This window comes from Bacillus rossius, chromosome 2, assembly GCF_032445375.1.
Source record: "Bacillus rossius redtenbacheri isolate Brsri chromosome 2, Brsri_v3, whole genome shotgun sequence".
Lineage (NCBI taxonomy): Eukaryota > Metazoa > Arthropoda > Insecta > Phasmatodea > Bacillidae > Bacillus > Bacillus rossius.
In genome coordinates this window covers 107570429-107593946 of record NC_086331.1, presented here as the reverse complement: position 1 = coordinate 107593946, position 23518 = coordinate 107570429, and the positions used below count along the sequence as shown (strand labels likewise).

The 23518-nt window shown below is 42.8% G+C and overlaps 2 protein-coding genes across 6 annotated transcripts in view; one reads left to right on the top strand and one right to left on the bottom strand.

Moving 5' to 3' along the window:
• Nucleotides 1–2860: 2860 nt before the first annotated feature.
• LOC134528949 (uncharacterized) lies at nt 2861–12827 on the bottom strand. The gene is made up of 2 exons (XM_063362617.1): nt 12744–12827; nt 2861–3355 (listed from the first exon to the last, which is right to left on the bottom strand). Exons 1-2 carry the CDS (start codon nt 12825–12827, stop codon nt 2861–2863), a joined length of 579 nt encoding a protein of 192 aa, XP_063218687.1.
• LOC134529584 (popeye domain-containing protein 3-like) overlaps nt 7244–23518 on the top strand; it is a 109221-nt gene continuing 92946 nt past the window's right edge. For 3 of the 5 annotated variants that reach the window (XM_063363825.1, XM_063363830.1, XM_063363834.1), the window contains exons 1-2: nt 7289–7328; nt 8085–8207. The gene's annotated coding sequence lies outside the window, so the exon portion shown is untranslated. Of the gene's footprint in view, nt 7329–8084; nt 8208–13530; nt 13548–23518 lie in introns of those variants that run through there. The other 2 variants (XM_063363826.1, XM_063363827.1) reach the window with 2 other exon arrangements.

Genomic DNA, 23518 nt, shown 5'->3' with positions numbered 1-23518 from the left:
CTAGTCTATTTTGGCTGGCATCTGTTTGAGAGTGAATGGCTGGGTTGGGTCAGGTCGGCCTAGCCTCTTGATCTGGGAGAATGTCTTGCGGAGGTCTGCCAGGGCTTGTGCTTGTTCGGCCCCCCAGCGAAAGCGCACTTGGGGGCTCAGCAGATCGGTAATGGGTTGGCAGATGCTAGAGAAATGTGGTACAAATTCCCTGACCCAATTGCAGAGACCCAATAGCTTCCGGACTTGACGTACCGATCTGGGCGCTTCAGCTTCCATGATGGCCTGTATTTTCTCTGGATTAGCTTTGTTTCCATCTGCTGATACGATGTGTCCCAGGTACTCCAATCGGCTCTTTCCAAAGTGGCATTTTTTTAGATGACAAGTTAGATGGTGTAACTGACACCGTTCCAGTACTTATGCTAGATGGGTTAGGTGCTCCTCCCAAGAGTTGGAAAAAATAATAATGTCATCAAGGTAGGCAAAGCAGCATTGCCCAATGAGGTCCGGTAATACATCCTGTGACATCATTTGCTGGAATGTACTAGGAGCGTTCTTCAAGCCAAAGGGCATGACTTTGAACTGATAATGCTCCCCTGTCGGAGTGGTGAAGGCAGTCAAATGCTTGTAGTCTGGGTGCATGGGGATCTGCCAGTACCCTGATTTAAGATCCAGGGTGGAAAATACCCGTGCTGTCCCAATGGCTTTAAGCGTTTCGTGGATATTTACTGCCAGGGGTGCTGCACTGACTGTCGCCTCATTCTGTGGCTGGAAGTTAATGCAAAAGTGTGGTGTCTTGTACTTTTTTGTCACTATGACAATTTTCGAGTTGTATGGAGACCGGCTGGGCTCTATGATATCCGCCTCCCGCATTTCAGCCACCTGTTCTGCAATCAACTTCCGCTTGTGGTGTGGGGGATCCCCTGGCCTACAGTAGATGGGATGGTTGTCTTTCAGCGTGATTTGGTGACATGCACTTGAAGTCCGTGGCAGGTTTCCATTGGGCATGAAGACAACTCTATAGGGCTGGAGCATATCAACCAATTCTTGTTGAAGAGACTCAGGGAAGGCTTGTTGCAGGTCTGCCAATGATAGTTCCGGTAGTGATGTCTCAGTTACTCGCCGGGCTACCCAGTAAGGGTTTGGCGTGGAGCTCTTCCAAAACATATCCTCTCTGCTTCGAAATCCATAACAGCCTTTTGTTCAATAAGCCAGTCTTGCCCCAGTATCATGTCTTCATGGAGGTCCTCGGCTACCCAGCAGGAAACTGGCACTTCCCTGTCTCCAATGTGGCATTTCAAGGAGGTCCTGCCTTGGAGCATAATATGGGTGTTTCGTTGTGCCATTTGGGCATACTGTACTTGTGGGGTCATGGCGGCTCCAGTCTGCTGAACCAACTCGGCTTTTACGTAACTGGTAGTGGCTGCAGAATCCAGTAATGCATAGGTTTGGTGATGGCCCAGCTGTACGGAAAGGCGGGGTAGGACCCGAGGGTGGTCCTGCTGGATGCTCATCACTTGCCCAGCTCCCTCTGGTTCTCTTGATATGGCAAGTGGGTTCTTGTATTCCTCCATTCCCTTGGGGAAGGTTCCGGAGGTAGGTTTCCTTCCCCTTAGGCGTTTCCTTGCAAGGGCTTCTTGTCCTGGGTGTCCCGCTGTTGGTGTCAGACCGGGCATTCTGCCTTTAAGTGCCTCTCAGGGCAGTACCAGCATTTTGGTACCTCCTGGCGGCTGACAGGTTTCTCCTCCCGAGTGGGGAAAGCGTTCACTTTTCCCGTGGGAGTGCTCCGGGTCTCTTGACAGTCCCGTTGTACTGCGGTTGCTCGGAGATGTAGTTCTGCCCAATCCTTGGGAGGTGGGTGTCTGAGGAATGGCCGTAGGTTGGGTCTGACCAATTCCAGTGCCGCAGGAAGAAATTCCTTCACATTTATATCAGGGTAGAGGCGTTCATATAGTTTCTTCTTGCGGGCGAGGAAACTCTCTATTTCCTCGCTGTCCTTCTGCTTGCAGCTGAACAACTGGGCAGTAAGTTCCGCGATTCGTGGCAGGCTGCTGAACTGGTTGGCGAAACTTGAGGCGAAATCTTCCCAGGTGTCGTAAAGTCCTTCATGACTCTTCCACCATCCAGTAGCTTCTCCCATTAGTAGTCCTCCGATATGGTCAATCCATTCGCCCTGGGGAATCCCCTGGGTCTGTAGGGCCTGCTCCCAGTGCTAGAGCTGTTTGACAGGATCCTCATGGTCTTGTCCTTGGAAGGGCCTCTGTGTCATATTCTTTTCGGCGCCACTAGGAATTTCTGGGGTGTTCCTACATATCCCGCACTTGAAAGAGAGTTCCGCGAGGTTCAGTGGGGTGTCATCCCAGCCTAGCCAGGATAGATGGTACTCCCGATTGCAGCTCTTGCAGGTGGTAAGCACTAGGGCAGTCCATGGGCAGTCTCGGGCGAAGCATCGGCGTGGTACAACTGCGTTGGCTTCTGGTCCCGCAATTTTTATCGGCAGGTTTGGCATATGTGGATGAAGTCTTGGGGATCTATGTCTCGATTATTGCGTCCCAGACACTGCAAGTGGAATAATGTCCTGCATCACACGCAGGGGGTTTGGGGTCCATCCTGGGTACGGCAATCTGGGGCGGCACACGGTGAAGACTCCATTGCGGTATTTCTGTTGGGCGCCACCAGGTGTTGTCTTCACTCCTGGAAGTGGATCTTTGCTGCGGCTGTGCTGATAGCTCTCGTAGAGGCAGGGCGTGGTCCTCATCTTATCCAAGCTGACTGGCCCCACGTTGGGCGCCAAATTGACTTGTCCCGGGATTCTGCGGGGGGACCCTGGAGTGGTTCAGGTGGGGGTAAAAAACCCCGATGAGTGACGCGATCAGGCATCTGGGCCGAAGAGCTCTTGCAGCCGTGCAGCAAGTCTGGCCGAGATGGGCTGCGGCCGCGGGTCCCGAGGGCTGTCACCGGCCGTATAGGGCTTCGGGGGGCGGCGGTCGGGGAGAGGAGGAACTTCGATGGGGATGAGGGGAGGAGCGGGAGAGCCGGTGGGTGAGACTGGGGTAGGGGAATGAGGGAACAGGAATTGAGCAGAGGGCGAGTGCCCTGGGGAGTAGGGAACAGGGGAGTATTGTCCAAGGGATTCGGGATGGTAGGTAGGGCTGGGTTCCGCCGGCCCAGTGAAGTAGCCCAGCTGGTACGGCTTCAGCAGCTCCTCCGATGTCTCCTTCCGGGGTCGTCCCTGATGGCGAGAACGCTTGCGGCCGGCCCTTTTAGGCATGGAGGGGCAGAGGGGAGGAGCGGGAACGATCTCCGAGCAGGGGTCGCTGCCCAAGAGCAGGGAGAGGTAGGTGCGGTCCTCCAGCGAGGTCGCTGCCTACCAGAGGAGGTAGGGGTAGGAGCAGTCCCCCAGAGAGGTCGTTGCCAATATTTGTATCAGGTGGAATTTAAAAAATATATAATTACTCAAGTAGTGTGTAATAGTTCTTCCTGCGCCTGGCGCTGGCGTGTGGTGCTTGGTGCCGACCGCCATTTTGGATTGTGACATCACGGCGGCTATATTGGGTGGGTGTGACATTGACCTTTGACCTTGACCTTCGAAATTTGTCAAAATTAGCCTAAATTTTCAAAATTGTGCCCAAAATTACTCAAAATTAGCCAAAATTTCCATTTTTTATTTTGGAAAAAAATTTCGCCAAAAAATCTCAAAAAATTCCACAATTCAAAAAATTAGGATTTCGAAAAACCTCAAAAGTCGTTTTGCCTTAGAAAGAACTCAAAATCCTAAGAGCTAGCCGCTATAAGCTGCCGAGGTCATGACCTTGAAAATTAGGATGCCATGGCAGCCATTTTGAATCATGATGTCACCGTTGCAACTTCTGTTATGACTGCCATCTTGAAAATCTTTATTTATTATCCTATTTAAATGAAAAAATTTAAAATTTATAAAAAATTTAATGAATAAAATTTAAATAAAAAATATTTAAAAAAACATTTTTTTTTTCGAAATTGAGCTCGGAGTCCTCGGTTTGAACCCGTTGAGGGCAAAAAAATAAAAATGGCGTTCAATCCCTCCCTCATGGAGGCTGCAGACAGACAGACTGACCCCCACCACTTATGTCAAAGTATATATATCGTCACCTAGTATGACGTCATATCTGCCATATTGAAAATCCGTAAATTTCATGTTAGAAAATCGGGAAAAAATTTAAAAATCATTCAAAAAATTAATTAATAAAATTAAACAATAAAAATCTTTAAAACCACCCTTGCACTTTTCGTTACGACCACCATCTTGAAAATCTGTAATTTCAATGCTAGAAATTCGGAAAAAATCCCAAAATTCAAAAAAAAATTATTTTATTAGAATACTGATTAATTATATCGATTCCCGTCCTTGGTTCGAAACCATAAAGAGCAAAAAAATAAAAAAAATGTCGATCGATCCTTCCTCCGTGGAAGCTACCTAGACTGACCTCACACCATCAATAACAATCAGCTGGTATGACGCCATGTCCGCCATCTTGTCTTCGTCCGCTGGAGACCGCCATCTTGTTTTAGGCTCCTAGAGTATGCTGACATTATGTTAGTGTAATTTTTACCCGCCAGAGTGCAGTAATAATTTATTATTACTGTGACACCCGCCATCTTATCATTTGGGTGTCCTCTTGGTATTTTATAATTATTTAGCTAGAAATTCGGGAAAAATTACAAAATTTATCAAAATAAAACATTAATGTACATATTGAATCGATACTTGGTTTGATCTATGGACGAAGCTAAAAATAAATTTTAATGCCAGAAAAGTGTCAGGTTCAAGGAATAAAACACCGCAAGTTCTTTTACAAACATAATATTTATTACATAATTTCAGATTCTACTACAGAATCACTTGTGAAAGCCAGCAATCTTATAAACATTTAGCCCTGCATAGGGGTAAAACGACTAATTCTTAGCTCCAACTGCTCCAACAGCTCAAACAGCTCCAAAGGCTCCAAATGCTTCAAATGCTCCAACAGCTCCAAATGCTCCAAATGCTCCAACAGCTCCTACAGCTCCAAATGCTCCAAAGGCTAAATATGCTCCAACAGCTCCAACAGCTTCAACTGCTACAAATGCTCCAAATGCTCCAACAGTTCAACAGCTCCAAATGCTCCAAAAGCTTCAATGCTCCAACAGCTGCAAATGCTCTAAATGCTCCAAAGCTCCAACAGCTCCAACTGCTCAACAGCTCCATCTGCTCCATATTCTCCAACAGCTCCAACTGCTCCAAATGCTCCAAAAGCTTCAAATGCTCCAACTGAGTTCAATTACATTTTTTATCAAACTTGTCATGATTACTTGCATAACATTATTAGTATACATTTTGGCTGTCAGTGGTGACTTTATTACACCTGTACCTAAGTTATAAGTTTTATTTAGAAATAAGATTCCGAGAAATAATAAAATCCATTTATAAAAATAATATTAATTTTTCTTCAAGTTTATACACATGCCATGGTATGATGCCATTATTGTCTGTAGCCAGCTTTCCTCAGTTATTTGAGTCTGAAGGATATTTCTTTGATGCCTGAATAGTTTCCTGCACAAAGCGAACCATGTAGAAGTCTTAGCCTGTCAACCAATATGTTAGGATCTTCCCATGAGGTATAATCAATCTCTTCTGCTACTTTGATCTTCTTTGTATGTTTATAATAAATATTATCCCTGGTGTCTTCCGTTTTAACACCAACCACAAGGTCACTTTCGTCATCGAGCCAGTGATTATCACAAGCTTTATCAGGATAATTTATTTTATTACGACGTGTCCACCGATTTGGTCTCAGGCCGCCATCACAGTCTTCGATCTTGACTGCTTTAGGTGCTTCAGCACTGTACTCAATCATCTCAGCCTTAGATGTGTCAGCACAGTCACCGATCATGTCAGCCTCAGATGTTTATCACAATCTTCAATCATGTCAGCTTCAGATGATTCATCACAGTTTAAGGTCTTGTCAGCTTCAGCGGGTTCTCCATCTTTCACATTTTCATGGAGACGACTAGATATTGGTGTAAATATCTTTTCATTTCTAATGAGGTTGCTACTTTCTCCGTTTGTTTTAAATTTTAAATTATTGTCTTGGTCTATATCAGAATTTTAAGCATTAGCTTTTTTACATTCTTCGTAATCATTATTGTCGTCTAATATTCCGCCTTCGTTATCTTTATTCATCTTAGTTGTACAGTTCTTGCAATGTCTATCCAAGTAATATCTTCTACCAAAGGATTTCTGACACTGACTGCAATTAAATGGCTTTTGACAAGGACCCAAATTACACTCGCTTCTCTCATGTCGTTTAGCATTCTTTCTCTAGGTAAACACCTTGCTGCAAAATTTACAGTGATGTCGTTTTGATACAGCTACAGGCAACTAACCAGGGTACATGTTAGATTCTCCGACTAATGCCAGATGCAAACTCAGAGTTTTAAATTAAAACCATTAATTAAATAGAATTTTTTAAAGATTTCGCCAGCGAGAGTTAAGTTATCTCATACAAAGGTACTTGTTTTAAATAGTTCTGCTTTTCAGCAACAGATGACGCCACGTGTTGCTTGCAGGTAAATATTTATTTATTTTATGCGGGATGCGGGATGCTCACTAACGATCGCATTAGAAGGATTGCTTCGCTAGACTCCAAGGAGAAGGAAGTTTGTTCTTCCAGTTAGTGTTTCTCAGATTTCCCAGAGTATTTTATTATTTGACTGAGTAATTATATTTTTTAAATTCCACCTGATAAAAATATTGCAATTGTTGATTTAGTAGCAGAAATTCACTAATTAAATGTAAACTTGAATAAAATGACATGTCTCATTAAGAGTAAAACTCTTTCATGGACAGATCGGTTTCTCAGAAATAACCAGAAGCACTTGGAGAAACCACAGGAATGATCGTAAGCACACGGAAAAAACCATCAAAATATTGACAAGAATAATCAGGAGCACACGGAAAAAATCGTCATTATATTGACAAGAATAATCAGGAGCACAGGGAGAAAATCATAATAATTTTGACAAGAATAATCAGGAGCACACGGAGAAAATCATTATAATATTGACATTTAAGCAGTTGCTCCGTTTTTCGGCACTGTACAGCATCCCTTCCCCTCCTTTCCCCTCCCCCCACCACCTTTCACCACCCTCTCCAACTTCCCCTTCCTACCCCCCTCTTGCTCTCTTCCCCGCCGCCTCACAAGCGCTCTCTGTCGGAGTGTTTACACGGCCTATATATTGCCCGGCCCCTAGCGTACTCTTTGCAGTCGTTCGGTCTCTGGACTCGAAGGCTGTCACTGCGGCGGTGGCTCTGCGTTCCGGTATGTACTCGGCTGTGAAACTTAATGTCTGTATTTAGGTATTGTTCTTGCTTGCGCATTGTGGCCGCGCCTTCATTTTTTTATTGCTGCCCCGTTAAATGTAATCGCCACCAATGTTTGGACCCTTCAGGTCATTTGTTTTGGGTTTGCCTTGCTCACGCCGAGTACTGCCCATAGCATTTTGTCACATTTCTGTGGTTGTATATGGGCATGCCACGATGGCATTGGACACTTTTGTCAAGCCGCGTTATAAGTTCTCTCTTGATTTTGCCTTCAGTTTTTCGCCTAGCGGCCCATATTACTTGTTCTGCTTCAGCGCTTTGCCACCATGTCCGCTTTACTCTTGCTTACTTTGTTTTATTTGTGCGAATGATTGTATGCATTTCGCGTTCCGCGGGAGCGCTTTCGATTTTGCCCCAATGAGAATCATAAGCTGTTTTATAAACTGTAACCTTTATTAACTGTTACAATTTATAATCTTGCATGAATAAATTTCTATTTTTGGTATTTTTATATCTTTGCTTTACACTAGCTTCCCACTGTCGTTGGAATTTAATGTAAAAAAAAAACCCTGCCTTTTGTCTATGTTAGTGGTAGTCGATTTGACTTGTCTCCAATCGGCTTCAACTTCTGCGCTACTCTGCTTCGGCAGTGGTTTTGCTGTGGCTTTTGTTTGTATTTTTCATGACCATGAGTGGCTCGGGAGTCAGTTGGATTTACCGGCCTCACCGCGATGACTTGATTTGTTATCTTGAGGAGAACCAGCTTCCTGCCGCGGCGAGCGACACCGTGGCCGACATGCGCGCCCGGCTCGTTCAGTTCATACGCGAGGTCAGTGACGTCTCGTCTGGTGTTACGTCGACGCAGGCCACACTGGAAGTAAGTACGGCTCCTGATAATTCATTTTCCCAAAAATTGTTTTTCTCTGTTCTTAAATCCCTTCCTGTGTTAAGTGGTGGTGAGCCCAGGCCTATTTTAGATTTTTTTATGGGCTGAGCGCCTCGCTAAATTGAATCTGGTGTGAGCTGGCGCCTTTATGAAGGCTCTGCTTAGTAAGTGTACTGGCGTGTATGTGTATAGGTTAAAAGAGGCTATTGTACAGAAGGCAGATTTCCATACCTTTAAGATGTCGGTACTTCGTTCTGTGTGTCCGCCGCGTGTCATGGACGCGTGTAAGCGTCTTTTGATTTTCAGGTTTCAGCATCCTAATGAGTCAGTTACTCATTATATTGATGAGGTTGTCACCTATGCCGATGTTTTGGAGATTGACATCGCTGAGCCTGAGTTAGTACAGCTTATTTTAGGCAACTTTGCGCCTCATGTGCTTACCCACTGTGGTATGTTAGCTCCACCTACCACCTTTGATGCCTTGCGTGCTTGGGGTAGTGAGGTAGAGGCCCGGTTATTAGCGGTGTCTAAATACGAGGCTGAGTTCTCGCCTCCCCCCAGGTCTGCATCCGTGTCGCGTGTTTGTGACAGGGGATTTCACAGCTTAGAGGTTACCTCAGACTTTCGTGGTGGTGATGCACACGATGCTGACTCTAGTGTTTTACGCACGTATGGAGATAATAGTCTTCAGCATTTTTCTTTTTCGCCACGCTTTCATGACAGCTCACGCGCGCGGCGTTCGCCACCATGTAGGTTCGACAACGGCTCGCGTCCGCGCTTCCCCGCGGGCGGCGCGGCTAGTGTAATTCCTCCCGGTGGCCGTCAGTCCGCCCCGCCTCCTAAGACTACGCAGCAGCGTGGGCGTTTGACTGGGGGCGCTGTTGTCAGTTCCGCGCAGCAATTACAGGGTGTTCCAACATACACTCGCGCTCGTTGCGCAAATTGTTGTGTGTTTGGACATGTGACTGAGGATTGTGATCAGGCACGCATTGATGTTAATGCTCGTAGATGTTTTTCTTGTAAGGGATTGGGTCATTACCGAAGTAATTGTCCGGAAAACGGCCATTAACAGGATGGAAAAGAGGTATTTTCTGTCGGTTCTATAGAAAAGCCTCTAGCTGTTTTTCTGAATTTTTTGCCCGTGTGTATTCACGAGCGTTCCTTTTCGGTCTTAGTTGATACCGGTGCTACGTGCTCGGCTATTAGTGAGACATTTCTTCAGAATTTAATTGAAACTTTTCCTAAGTTTTCTTTTCGTCTATTTTCTGAAAACCAGATTAATATTTGTGTGGCGAATGGCGAGTTCTTCGCGCAAATAAGTTCTTGGTCATTCATTTCAAGATTAAGCATTTTTCCTGGAATTGGAAGTTTATTGTCATTCCTGGTCTTTCACCTAATTTTATTTTGGGTTTAGATTTTTTGAGCAAGACATGCTGTGTTCTGGATGTGGGTCAGCATGAGCTCCGGTTTGACTTTGCTCCTTCTGTGAAAATTCCCTTAAGATCGCAGCCTAGTAATTCCATTATTTTTGAGTGTCGGGATGGCGATAGCATTGCTCAAAGGCACACTATTGCCGACCTAGTTCACGCTTTTTCTGATGTCATCACTTCTAAATTAGGAAATTTGTGACATTTTACCCTATAAGTTCTACTTAAAGGATGAAGTTCCCGTCCGCACTAAATATCTCAAGGTTTCTCCCCCTAAACTTCAGGCCATGCGTGACATCGTGGATAAGCTTTTAGCCGCTGGTGTAATTTCTCCTTCTACATCTGATTTTTGCACTCCTACCTTTTTAGTGCATAAAAAAGATGGTGCGAGCTGGCGTATGGTACATAACTACATTCCTTTGAACCATAAAATTGCTAAGGACGATGTTTTTCCGCTCCCCACTGTTGAGTGTGCCCTTCAACGTCTAGGTAAGGCCAGATATTTTTTGGTTATTGACTTAAATCAAAGTTTTCACCAGTGCCTTTTAGATCCTAGTTGCCACAAATATACCGCATTTTCAACTCCTTTTGGCCATTTTGAATTTAATCGTGTGCCTATGGGTGTTAGTTTTGGCAGTCAGGCTATGAGCCGAATCCTCGATCATGTCTTATCCGATCTCAAGTATGATTATGTGTTTAATTATATCGATGATATCACTGTTTATAGCAACACCTTTGAGGATCACATTATTCACCTGACTGAAGTTATTTCTCGTTTACGAGGGGCTAATCTCACTGTTAACCCCAAGAAGGTTACATTAGGAAAAACATCTGTTAAATTCATGGGTTATGTTATTTCACAGGGTACCATCCTTATGGATCCTGACAAGATTGCCCCTATCATCCAGTTTCCTAGACCTGTAAATTTAAAGGGAGTACAGCGTTTTTTAGGTGTGTTAGGTTATTTCTCCAGGTTCATTAATAATTTTGCCTCTATCTGCGCCCTTAAATGTTTTACGTAAGAAGGATTCAGTTTTTGAGTGGGGTCCCGAACAAGAGAAATCTTTTCAGGCGCTGAAGTTTTGTATGGCTTCACCCCCAGTTTTCATTCTACCCGATTTTAGTAAACGGTTTGCCGTTCAGGTTGATGCCTCGCACATTGCGCTTGGAGCCATCCTAGGACACTTAGAGGAAGGCCAGATTAGGCCCATTGCCTATGCTAGTCGCTCGCTATCAGAGTCTGAGCAGCGATTAGGTGTCTACGAGAAGGAGGCCTTGGCTTGCCTATTCGGCCTAGAAAAATTCGAAAGTTATCTCGATGCTCGGGAGTTTGACTTATTTACCGATAACCGAGCCCTTAGTTGGCTCTTTAATCATCCTCATCAGCTGTGTAAGCTGGGTCATTGGATTTTGAGGTTATCACGATTTCAGTTTGTCATTCATCATATTCCAGGTAAAGAAAATGTTATTGCTGACTCTCTTTCGCGCATGTTTTGCAACGATGAATTTGAGCCCTTGGAACCCCGCTCATCTGATGCTACTAAATTTATTACTGCTTTTAAATTTTTTCCTGAATCATACTTTAATATCAAGGAATGTCAGACTCAGGATCCCCTCTGCCAGCAGGTACTTAGAGATCTTCATGATAAGAAGGCTGTTCCCTATGTTGAAGAGAGTGGTATGTTGTATTTTACAGGAACTTCTGGCAGAGCCCGAAAGGCTGTTGTTCCAGCTGTCTTGAGGCCTATGGTGTTAACCTATTTTCATGCATCTCTCTTAGGTGGTCATCTAGGAATAGATAAAACTTTTCGCAGAATTTCAGCGCACCTGTTTTGGCCCGAGCTTTGTGCTGATGTTCGGAGGTTTGTTCGATCTTGTCTCGATTGCCAGATTTCTAAGCCGCCTCATAATTCTAAGGTGGGTCTGTATGCTGCTGATCCTCCTGTAGCCCCCTGGCATGTCTTACATATTGATATTTTTGGTCCTCTTACACGTTCTAAGAAGGGTAATGTATGTTTGCTTGTTTTGGATATTTTTACAAAATTTGTCAATTTATTACCTCTTAGAAACATGAAGGCTGCTACTATCGTTAAGGTGCTTAAGGAACAGGTTTTCAAGTTGTTTGGTCCTCCATGTATGATTGTCTCTGACAATGCTCCGTATTTTCAGTCTACTATCTATAAGAATTTTCTCTTTGAATGGGCCGCTAAGCCTATCTATAGTTCAGCTTAGTTTCCGCAGGGCAACATGGTAGAGCGGCAAAATAAGGTTCTCAAAAGCATTTTGATTTCTTTCTATCGGTCTGATCAGACTCTTTGGGATTCCGACATTGAGTATATCAATGTCGGACTTAATTCTGCTTTTCATTCTGCTACCGGTTTTCCACCCTCGATCCCGTTCCTAGGCCGTGAGCTTCCTGTTCCTTTACTGAACCAGTGGGGATTGCCGTCCCTCGACACCAGCCTGGACGCCCAGGCATTGGAACGTGTACTCGACACGGTTTCCTGTAATATTCATAAGGCCCGTAAGGCCGTTTCTGACAATTATAATAAAGCTAGAGCTCCTCATGGTTTTAAGATTGGGGATTTAGTCCTATGCAGGGGCGTTTAAATTGCCTAAGTTGGCTGATCAGTTAAATGTGAAATTACTTCCTCCTTACTTGGGACCTTATTGTGTCGACAAGTTATTGGGTGTCAACACCCTTTTGTTAAGGTGCTGTAGGCGCAAGTTTAAATTCCGAAAGGCTCACGTAACCCAGGTGAAACCTTTCGTTAAATAGATTTTTATGGGTTATTGTAAGGTTTTTTTGCAGTATATCTTTGTTATTTTACCTTTCATATGAGATTAGCCTATTGGCCTGTTGTTAAGAGTTTGTGTTCCTAGGAACTTGTGTTTGAAACTTGTGTTTGAAGCTTGTGTTTTGTTGGGTTTGTGCGCGGTGTTGTGGCTCCTTTTCTTTTTTTTAGCTTGGCGCGCCATCCTTTTTCCCTGTTACCCTTGCTGGCTGTACCCGACTTCCGCCAGCGATCTTCAGCTTCAACTCGCCGAGAGACGTCTCTGTGGGGCTTTCCTTTCGTCGCCTCCTCCCTACTGGTGGTACCTGCCTATGAGAGCCCATCGTGCTACCATGAGCTTGCCTGGCGGCTTTCTGCTTGCGTGGAGGCTCGATGCTGTTTCGCCGCATCTGGGCCTTGAAGAGCGGCCGTGTTGACTCTGGCTGAGTGCCTCTCGCACCGCCGTGAGTCCATGGCTGCCCCTAGCCCTTGCATGGCGGGTCTTGGACATCGTAGCTGACCCCTTCGTCAGCCTGCTAAGGCACTGCGACTTGGTGCTCCTTGCTGGAGTCCCCTCCCATGCCTGGGTGGTTGCGACTCGCGGGGCCGCCTTGCTCAGAGCCCTTGTTCTGGGCTGATCACCGACTTCATCTCTGGACCTCTTCCTCCGCATCAGCCGCTGGCTGTCGTCTGCCGCTGTTCTGAAGACTTGTTCTTCAGCGTCGTTCGACCTGCGTAGCGTCTGACTACGTTCGAAGCCATCTTTTTGATCGCCGCGGCGATCCTGAAGCTTGCTTTTCGATGTTGTCACCAGTCTCCGATTTCAACGTTATGAACTTTATACATTGTGTGGATCTTCTGGCTCTCAGGGCAGGGACACTTTAGGGAGGGGGGTTGAAGCAGTTGCTCCGTTTTTCGGCACTTTACAGCATTCCTTCCCCTCCTTTCCCCTCCCCCTTCACCTTTCCCCTCCCTCTCCAACTACCCCTTCCTACCCCCCTCTTGCTCTCTTCCCCGCCGCCTCACAAGCGCTCTCTGTCGGAGTGTTTACACAGCCTATATATTGCCCGTTGCAGTCGTTCGGTCTCTGGACTCGAAGGCTGTCACTGCGGTGGTGGCTCTGCGTTCCGGTATGTACTCGGCTGTGAAACTTAATGTCTGTATTTAGGTATTGTTCTTGCTTGCGCGTTGTGGCCGCGCCTTCATTTTTTATTGCTGCCCTGTTAAATGTAATCGCCACCAATGTTTGGACCCTTCAGGTCATTTGTTTTGGGTTTGCCTTGCTCACGCCGAGTACTGCCCGTAGCATTTTGTCACATTTCTGTGGTTGTATATGGGCATGCCACGATGGCATTGGACACTTCTTGTCAAGCCGCGTTATAAGTTCTCTCTTGATTTTGCCTTCAGTTTTTCGCCTAGCGGCCCATATTACTTGTTCTGCTTCAGCGCTTTGCCACCATGTCCGCTTTACTCTTGCTTACTTTGTTTTATTTGTGCGAATGATTGTATGCATTTCGCGTTCCGCGGGAGCGCTTTCGATTTTGCCCCAATGAGAATCATAAGCTGTTTTATAAACTGTAACCTTTATTAACTGTTATAATTTATAATCTTGCATGAATAAATTTATATTTTTGGTATTTTTATATCTTTGCTTTGCACCAGCTTCCCACTGTCGTTGGGTTATAATGTAACCCCCCCCCCCCTGTCTTTTGTCTATGTCAGTTGTAGTCGATTGGACTTGTTTCCAATATTGACATGGATAATCGGGAGCACACGGAGAAAACCACCACACATTTTCTTTGATAACATAAAATTACAAAAAAATTTAAAATTAAAAAAATTACAACACAAATATACAAAAACTGATTCTGCTAGCTTGTGAACTTCTCATTGTTGAGCAAAAATAGAGTTCTAGTCCAAGCCAGAATTTTTTGTATTTTTTGTAATTTTTTATTTTTAATTTTTTTTGTAGTTTTATGTTATCAAAAAAAATGTGTGGTGGTATTTCCGTGTGCTCCCGATTACCCATTTCAATATTATGATGGTTTTATCATTGTGCTCCTGATTATTCTTGTCAATATTATGATGGTTTTCTCCGTGTGCGCCTGATCAGGTATTCTTGTCAATATTTTGATGGTTTTTTTCTGTGTGCTTGCGATCATTCCTATGGTTTCTCCAAGTGCTTCTGGTCATTTCTGAGAAACCGTTCTGTCCATGAAGGAGTTTACTCTTAATGAGACATGCCATTTTATTCAAATTTACATTTAATTAGTGAATTTCTGCTACTAAATCAACACTTGCAATATTTTTATAAGGTGGTATTTAAAAAATTCATTACTCAGTCAAATAACAATATGCTCTGAGAAATCTGAGAAACACTAACTGGAAGAACAAACTTCCTTCTCCTTGGAGTCTAGCGAAGCGATCCTTCTAATGCGATCGTTAGTGAGCATCCCGCATCCTGCATAAAAGAAATAAATAATATTTAGCTACAAGCAACACGTGGCGTCATCTGTTGTTGATAAGCAGAACTACTTACAACAAGTTCTTTTGTATGATATATCTTAACTCTCGCTGGCGAAATCTTTAAAAAATTCTATTTAATTAATGGTTTTAATCTAAAACTCTGAGTTTGCATCTGGCATTAGTCGCAGAAGCTAACATATACCCTCGTTCGTTGCCTGTAGCTGTATCAAAACGACATCACTGTATATACTGCAGCAAGGTGTTTACCTTGAGAAAAAATGCTAAACGACATGAGAGAAGCGAGTGTAATTTGGGTCCTTGTCAAAAACCATTTGGTAGAAGATATTACTTGGATAGACATTGCAAGAACTGAACAGCTAAGATGAATAAAGATAACGAAGGCGGAATATTAGACGACAATGATGATTACGAAGAATGTAAAAAAGCTAATGCTTAAAATTCTGATATAGATCAAGACAATAATTTAAAATTTAAAACAAACGAAGAAAGTAGCAACCTCATTAGAAATGAAAAGATATTTACACCAATATCTAGTCGTCTCCATGAAAATGTGAAAGATGGAGAACCCGCTGAAGCTGACAAGACCTTAGACTGTGATGAATCATCTGAAGCTGACATGATTGAAGATTGTGGTAAACATCTGAGGCTGACATGATCGGTGACTGTGCTGACACATCTAAGGCTGAGATGATTGAGTACTGTGCTGAAGCACCTAAAGCGGTCAAGATCGAAGACTGTGATGGCGGCCTGAGACCAAATCGGTGGAAACTTCGTAATAAAATAAATTATCCTGATCAAGCTTGTGATGCTGACATGATTGAGTACTGTGCTGAAGCACCTAAATCATGCAATAACGAAGACTGTGATGGTGCTTGAGATCAAAACGATGGAAACGACTTAATAAAATAAATTATCCTGATCAAGCTTGTGATGCTGACATGATTGAGTACTGTGCTGAAGCACCTAAATCATGCAAGAGCGAAGACTGTAATGGTGGCTTGAGATCAAAACGATGGAAACGACGTAATAAATTAAATTATCCTGATCAAGCATATCAAACATATTTATATAATTAAAAAAAGATACAGGTCCATATAAGGTCCAAAAACACTAGCTCGATGACGAAAGTGACCTTGGGGTTGGTGTTAAAACGGAAGACACCAGGGATAATAATATTTATTATAAACATACAAGGAAGATCAAAGTAGCAAAAGAGATTGATTATATCTCATGGGAAGATCCTAACATATTGGTTGACAGGCTAAGACTTCTACATGGTTCGCTTAGTGCAGGAAACTATTCGAGCATCAAAGAAATATCCTTCATACTCAAAGAACTAAGGGATGCTGGCTACATACAATAATGGCATAGATTAAATGCATGTGTATAAACTTGAAGAAAAATTAATATAATTTTTATAAATAGATTTTATCATTTCTCGAAATCTCATTTCTAAATAAAACTTATAACTTATAGGTGCAAAAAAGTCACCACTGACAGCCAAAATGTATACTAATAAAGTCATGCATGTAATCATGTCAAGTTCGATAAAAAAAAGTAATTGAACTTAGTTAAAGCATTTGGAGCTTTTGGAGCATTTGGAGCAGTTGGAGGTTGTGGAGCATTTGGAGCATTTGGAGCTGTTGGAGCTTTGGAGCTGTTAGAGCATTTGGAGCCTTTGGAGCAGTTGGAGCTGTTGGAGCTTTGGAGCATTTAGAGCATTTGCAGCTGTTGGAGCATTGAAGCTTTTGGAGCATTTGGAGCTGTTGAACTGTTGGAGCATTTGGAGCATTTGTAGCAGTTGAAGCTGTTGGAGCTGTTGGAGCATATTTAGCCTTTGGAGCATTTGGAGCTGTAGGAGCTGTTGGAGCATTTGGAGCATTTGGAGCTGTTGGAGCATTTGAAGCATTTGGAGCCTTTGGAGCTGTTTGAGCTGTTGGAGCAGTTGGAGCTAAGAATTAGTCGTTTTACCCCTATGCAGGGCTAAATGTTTATAAGATTGCTGGCTTTCACAAGTGATTCTGTAGTAGAATCTGAAATTATGTAATAAATATTATGTTTGTAAAAGAACTTGCGGTGTTTTATTCCTTGAACCTGACACTTTTCTGGCATTAAAATTTATTTTTAGCTTCGTCCATAGATCAAACCAAGTATCGATTCAATATGTACATTAATGTTTTATTTTGATAAATTTTGTAATTTTTCCCGAATTTCTAGCTAAATAATTATAAAATACCAAGATGACACCCAAATGATAAGATGGCGGGTGTCACAGTAATAATAAATTATTACTGCACTCTGGCGGGTAAAAATTACACTAACATGTTGTCAGCATACTCTAGGAGCCTAAAACAAGATGGCGGTCTCCAGCGGACGAAGACAAGATGGTGGAAATGGCGTCATACCAGTTGACGATATATATCTTGTTATTGGTGATGTGAGGTCAGTCTAGGCAGCTTCCACAGAGGAAGGATCTATCGACTTTTTTTTCTTTTTTTGCTTTTTACGGTTTCGAACCAAGGACGGGAATCGATCTAATCAATCAGTATTCTATTAAGTTAATTTTTTGGTGAATTTTTAATTTTTTTCATTAAAATTGCTTAGTTAATAAAGATTTCAAGATGGCGTCCAAACGATCATTCATACTTTGGTGACATAATTCAAAATGTCGGGTGTGGCATAAGACATTTTTATTACTTTTATTGAGAAAATATTTTAAATATATTAATAGATTACTGGTTTACTCTCGCCGGGAATCGAACCGAAGACCGAAATCGTTTAAATAACTAAACATTTGAAGTAGGCAATTTTTAAAATATTTTTTGGAATTTTTTCTGAATTTATAGCATTGAAACTACGGATTTTCAAGATGGTGGCCGTAACGAAACATGTAACATTAATAGGATCCAATTTGGCGGTCGTAACGTAAAGTGTAACGATGACATCGTACTCAACCAAGATAGCGGGCATAACGAAACAGGCAACATTTATATAATTCAAGTTGGCGGCCATAATGATAAGTGCAACATTGGTTTTTAAGTAATATTTGATTAAGTTTTTATTATTCAATTCGATTGATTAATTTTTTTAATGATTTTAAAAAAAATTCCCGATTTTCTCGCATTACAACTACGGATTTTCAAGATGGCGGACATGATGTCATACTACCTGATGTAATATGCTATGAAAAAAGTGGTGGGGGTCACTCTGCCAGCAGCCACTGTGAGGGAAGTATCGGTCGCCATTTTTATTTTTTTACCCTCACTGGGTTCGAACCGAGGACTCGAGCTCCATGTCGTAAAAGTATGTTTTTTTTTAATATTTTTTATTAAAATTTTATTTATTTTTTTATAATTTTTAATTTTTTTTCCATTAAATTCTGATAATAAATAAAGATTTTAAAGATGGTGTCCATAAAGGAAATTGCAACCGTGACGTCATAATTCAAAATGGCGGAACACAAAATGCCGGAATGTTCTAGAAAACAAAATGACGTCATCAAAAATGGCGGATCCAAAATAGCAACCATGGTCAAGGTCAAAGGTCAAGGTCATTCACATCCAAGATAGCCGCCTTGATGTCAGAATTAAAGATGGCGGTTCGGCACTCGGCACCAGCGCCTGGAGCCTGTTTCGTGACCGGCTATCCTATACTACTAGTAAGGATGACTATTTGGTAATTCCAATGTAGTTTAATGTAGGATTCGATGAACTATTTTAATAATGCACTGAAGAATGGCCACATTCTTCTAGTCCGTTCTTATTCCTCCTCCCTACCTTCCCCTCCCTTCACTCGCCCTCCCCTCCTTTCCTTCCTCTCCCCTTCCCCTCCCTCCTTCCTCCTCCTCCAACGACCTTCCAGATTCTTCCGGCCTTCTAAACCTTCCTTGCCTCCCCTCCCCCCCCTCCTCCCTTCCCCTCGTCAAGCCCACTTGTTTACCGTGAGTAAGCAGGCCGCTTCACTCGTTCGTCGGCCGGCAGCGGTCCTGGTTCTCGTCGCCCCTGTGTCTGGTAAGGCGTATTTGCTCGTCATGCCCATTTGTTTTGCGCCTTTCGCCCTGCGGCCGAATGTGCGTTGATTAATTTTGATTCTTGGCCACTTGTTTGGCAGCATGATTCAGGCCTTCTGCCCTTTTTGATTCATCATCTCGTGTTTTTATTGGATTGTTACCACGCCTTACCAGGTACACAGGGGCGACTCGTAATTATAATTTGTCTTTTATTTTTTTTAAATGTTAAATTATTATTGACTTTACAATCTGTTATACTTGCTTGTTTTAAGGTTATTTAAAGCACTCTTTTCTTATAGGAATGTGCCATTTCAGTATTAATAATGTATTCAGTATTTTTCAGTATTAACGAATGTACTAATTAATGATGTTGTTCAGATTATACAAAGGGATTTCTGCTATATTTATTTATTTATTTATCTCCTTTGTCTTGTATTAATTGTGTCTTGTGACGTCTGAGGCAGTCAGGTGGGTGACTCTTGCCCCACCTGGTTCAGCACATAGAATACTTCTTTCCATTAATAGAGGTTTGGTTAAAAATTAAGATATGTGATAATGTAGTGACATCGTACCTCCTATGGCAGTAAAGGCTGGTCCCCACCCCGCCAGTACTATTCCCCACCGGCGGAACGCACCCTGCAAACAGCACACACGAGTCCAAAACAATACATAGCATTCCTTAGAAATTAAATTTTGCGAACGCTCGTGATTGGAGCAGTAGTCTTAGGTATACCCGAGAGGAAGAGTAGTACATAATATCCTAAATCGTTTTATATCCATAATTTTGTCTTTTTGCTCACTATTTAAAATTAATCAATAATATAATTATAGTAGTATATAATAGCCGGTACTAGATCAGGCGCCAGGCGGTGGAGCCGAGAGCCGGCTCCGCCATCTTGGATTGTGACGTCACGGCGGCCATCTTGGATGGTTGTGACCTAGACCTTTGACCTTGACCTTGAATTTGATCCTCAAAAATCGCCAAAATCCGCCAAAATCGGGCAAAATTTGCCCAAAATTCCTCAAAATTTCCATTTCTGTGGAAAAAAGTTCCGCCAAAAAATCTCAAAAAATTCCACAAATTAAAAATTTCTCTTTTCGAGGGAAAAATTTCCCGTTTCAAAGGAAAAATTCCCGTTTTTAGTCCTTAAAAATCCCAGCGGCTGAAAATTCCTAAAACTGGCTTAAGCATCCTTAACTCAAGCCTCAGTTAAGCCATTTCTAGGAATAAGGATACCATGACCGCCAGCTTGGATTATGTCGTCACCGTTGCAATTTTCGTTACGGTCGCCATCTTTAACTTTTTTATTTATTATCCGATTTTAATAAAAAAATTAAAATTTATAAAAAAATTAAATTAATAAAATTTTAATAAAAATATTTAAAAAGCATACTTTTTCGACACGGAGTTCGGAGTCCTCGGTTCGAACCCGACGAGTGCAAAAAAATGACGACCGATCCTTCCCCTGTGGCGGGGTGCTGGCAGACTGACCCCCACCAATTATGTCAATGCACATATACCATCAGGTAGTATGACGTCATGTCCGCCATCTTGAAATTTGGACGCCATCTTGAAAATCTTTATTTATTATCCGATTTTAATGAAAAAAATTCCAAAATTCATCAAAAAATTAACGTATTTAAATTCTGTTTGATTATATCGATGTACGTCCTTGGTTCGATTCCCGACGAGAGTAAACAGTCGATCCTTCCTCCATGAAAGCTACCTAGACTGATCTATCACCACCAATACCAAGGTATATATCGTCAACTGGTATGACATCATGTCCGCCATCTTGTCTTCATCCACTGGAGACCACCATCTTGTTTTCGTCTGCTAGAGTGTGCCGATATCATGTTAGTATAATTATCTGGTCACCACACCTTTGACCTTGACCTTGAAATTTGTCCTTGACCTTGAACTTTGACCTTGACCTGGAAATTTGACCTTGACCTTGAAATTTGACCTTGACCTTTAAATTTGACTTCGACCTTGAAATTTTACTTTGTCCTTGAAATTTGACTTTGTCCTAGTCGAACATCATGGATCCGACATTTTATGTTCAGTACATGCTACCAGGAGCGACCACCTGCTGGAGTACACCATCTTGTGCGTGTACTCGTATTATAGAGTACATTTCCATCTGGTTAATTTTATTCTAACCCGCTACATTGCAGTAATCATTTATTACCGAGGTGCCCCCGCCATCTTGAAATTCGGACGCCATCTTGAAATCATGTAATTATTTAGCTAGAAATGCGGGAAAATTTCCAATAGTCTCCGAAAAAAAAATCAATTAATTTACAAATTGAATCGATGGATCCCTGTCCACGGTTCGATTCTTGACCAGAGACACTTGTAACTAATTATTAAATAAATGTTAGGTTCTGTTTTCCATTACCTTTCGCGGAGTTTATTAATCATTCACTCTACGAAAATCAACTCAAGTCATTATACCGGAACCAACGAATTAAATCAGTGCCGATTAGCCTATTATGAAAGTCTAATTTTTCAATAATCTGAATAACATATAAGCCGTTCATGTACAAAGCCACACATATAGATCAATTGCCTTTAGTCCATGAGACCGAGTCATGTCATTATCAGACGTATAGGCTAGTCATTTAAGGACCACATGACCTTCGTAATCCATCGTGACATTTTTATACATTCTAAAGGACCAAGTAACATTGTAAAATATTTTAGTAACACCAAGAGGTGATAAACTAGTAAATATTCAATCACTACATTTTGTACTACGCGCAATCAACAAAAAAGGACGCACCAACAACGAAAAGACAGCACCACCAACGAAAAGACAGCTCATTTTGAAGCACCGACAACGAAAAGGCAGCACCGCCAACATAAATACAGCACATTTGGAAGCACCGACAACGAAAAGACAACAGTGACAACGAAAAGACAGAACATTTGGAAGCACCGACAACGAAAAGGCACCACATTTGGAAGCACCAACATCTAAAAGACAACACCGCCATCGAAAAGGCAGCACATTTTGGAAGCACCGACAACGAAAAGGCAGCACCGTCATCGTAAAGGCACGGACCGCAAGACCGGGTCATGTCAATATCAGACATATAGACCATGAACTCAGTACACACAGGAAAACGGAATTTACACTCAGGAAAACGGAACATTCACGCAGGAAAACGGAATGTACACGCAGGAAAACGGAATTTACACGCAGGAAAGCGGAACGTACACGCAGGAAAAACGGAACGTACACGCAGGAAAAACGGAACGTACACGCAGGAAAACGGAAGGTACACGCAGGAAAATGGAACGTACACGCAGGAAAACGGAACGTACACGCAGGAAAACGGAATGTACACGCAGGAAAACGGAACGTACACGCAGGAAAACGGAACGTACACGCAGGAAAACGGAACGTACATGCAGGAAAAGGGAATGTACACGCAGGAAAACGGAATTTACACGCAGGAAAACGGAATTTACACGCAGGAAAACGGAATGTAAACGCAGGAAAAACGGAACGTACACGCAGGAAAAACGGAACGTACATGCAGGAAAACGGAAGGTACACGCAGGAAAACGGAACGTACACGCAGGAAAACGGAATGTACACGCAGGAAAACGGAACGTACACGCAGGAAAACGGAACGTACACGCAGGAAAACGGAACGTACACGCAGGAAAACGGAACGTACACGCAGGAAAACAGAATTTACACACAGTAAAACAGAAAGTACACGCAGGAAAACGGAACGTACACGCAGGAAAACGGAACGTACACGCAGGAAAAACGGAACGTACACACAGGAAAACGGAAGGTACACGCAGGAAAACGGAACGTACACGAAGAAAAACGGAATGTACACACAGGAAAACAGAAAGTACACGCAGGAAAACGGAACGTACACGCAGGAAAACGGAACGTACACGCAGGAAAAACGGAACGTACACACAGGAAAACGGAAGGTACACGCAGGAAAACGGAACGTACACGCAGGAAAAACGGAACGTACACGCAGGAAAACGGAACGTACACGCAGGAAAACGGAATTTACACACAGGAAAACAGAAAGTACACGCAGGAAAACGGAACGTACACGCAGGAAAACGGAACGTACACGCAGGAAAAACGAAACGTACACACAGGAAACGGAACGTACACGCAGGAAACGGAATGATCACAGGCACCAAAATTCATTGGCTCCAATATTCATTTACTCCAATATACATTGACTCCAATATTCATTGGCTTCAATATTCATTGGCTCCATCTGTCATTGTCACCAACAGTCTTTTGGTTCCAAAAGTCTTTTGGCTCTAAATATATTTGGCTAGAATTCTTCGAGTCTAAGAGACTATGAGGCCACATGGCTACGAGTCTAAAATGATCTAGATATTTACGAGTTATACACGGCTTGCGAGGCTAGAGCTACGAAGCTTCTAGTTCACAAGTTTACGTGACTGCGAGGATACAGGACTACTAGTCTACATGAGTACTTGACTACGAAGCTACTCGTCTACAAGGCTCCAATTGCAGCATCTGTCTTCGTCAGAATTTTCTCTCTTGCTCCAACTGCACCACCACCATTATGTTATAAGATTACATGGAT

Bases quoted from the DNA above. Each gene is read 5' to 3' on its own strand.
- LOC134528949 (XM_063362617.1), bottom strand. From the start codon at position 12,827: ATGCGGCGAAACAGCATCGAGCCTCCACGCAAGCAGAAAGCCGCCAGG. The intron at 3,356-12,743 runs GTACCACCAGTA...CTCCTCTGGTAG, and splicing joins CGATGGGCTCTCATAGGCAG to GCAGCGACCTCGCTGGAGGA.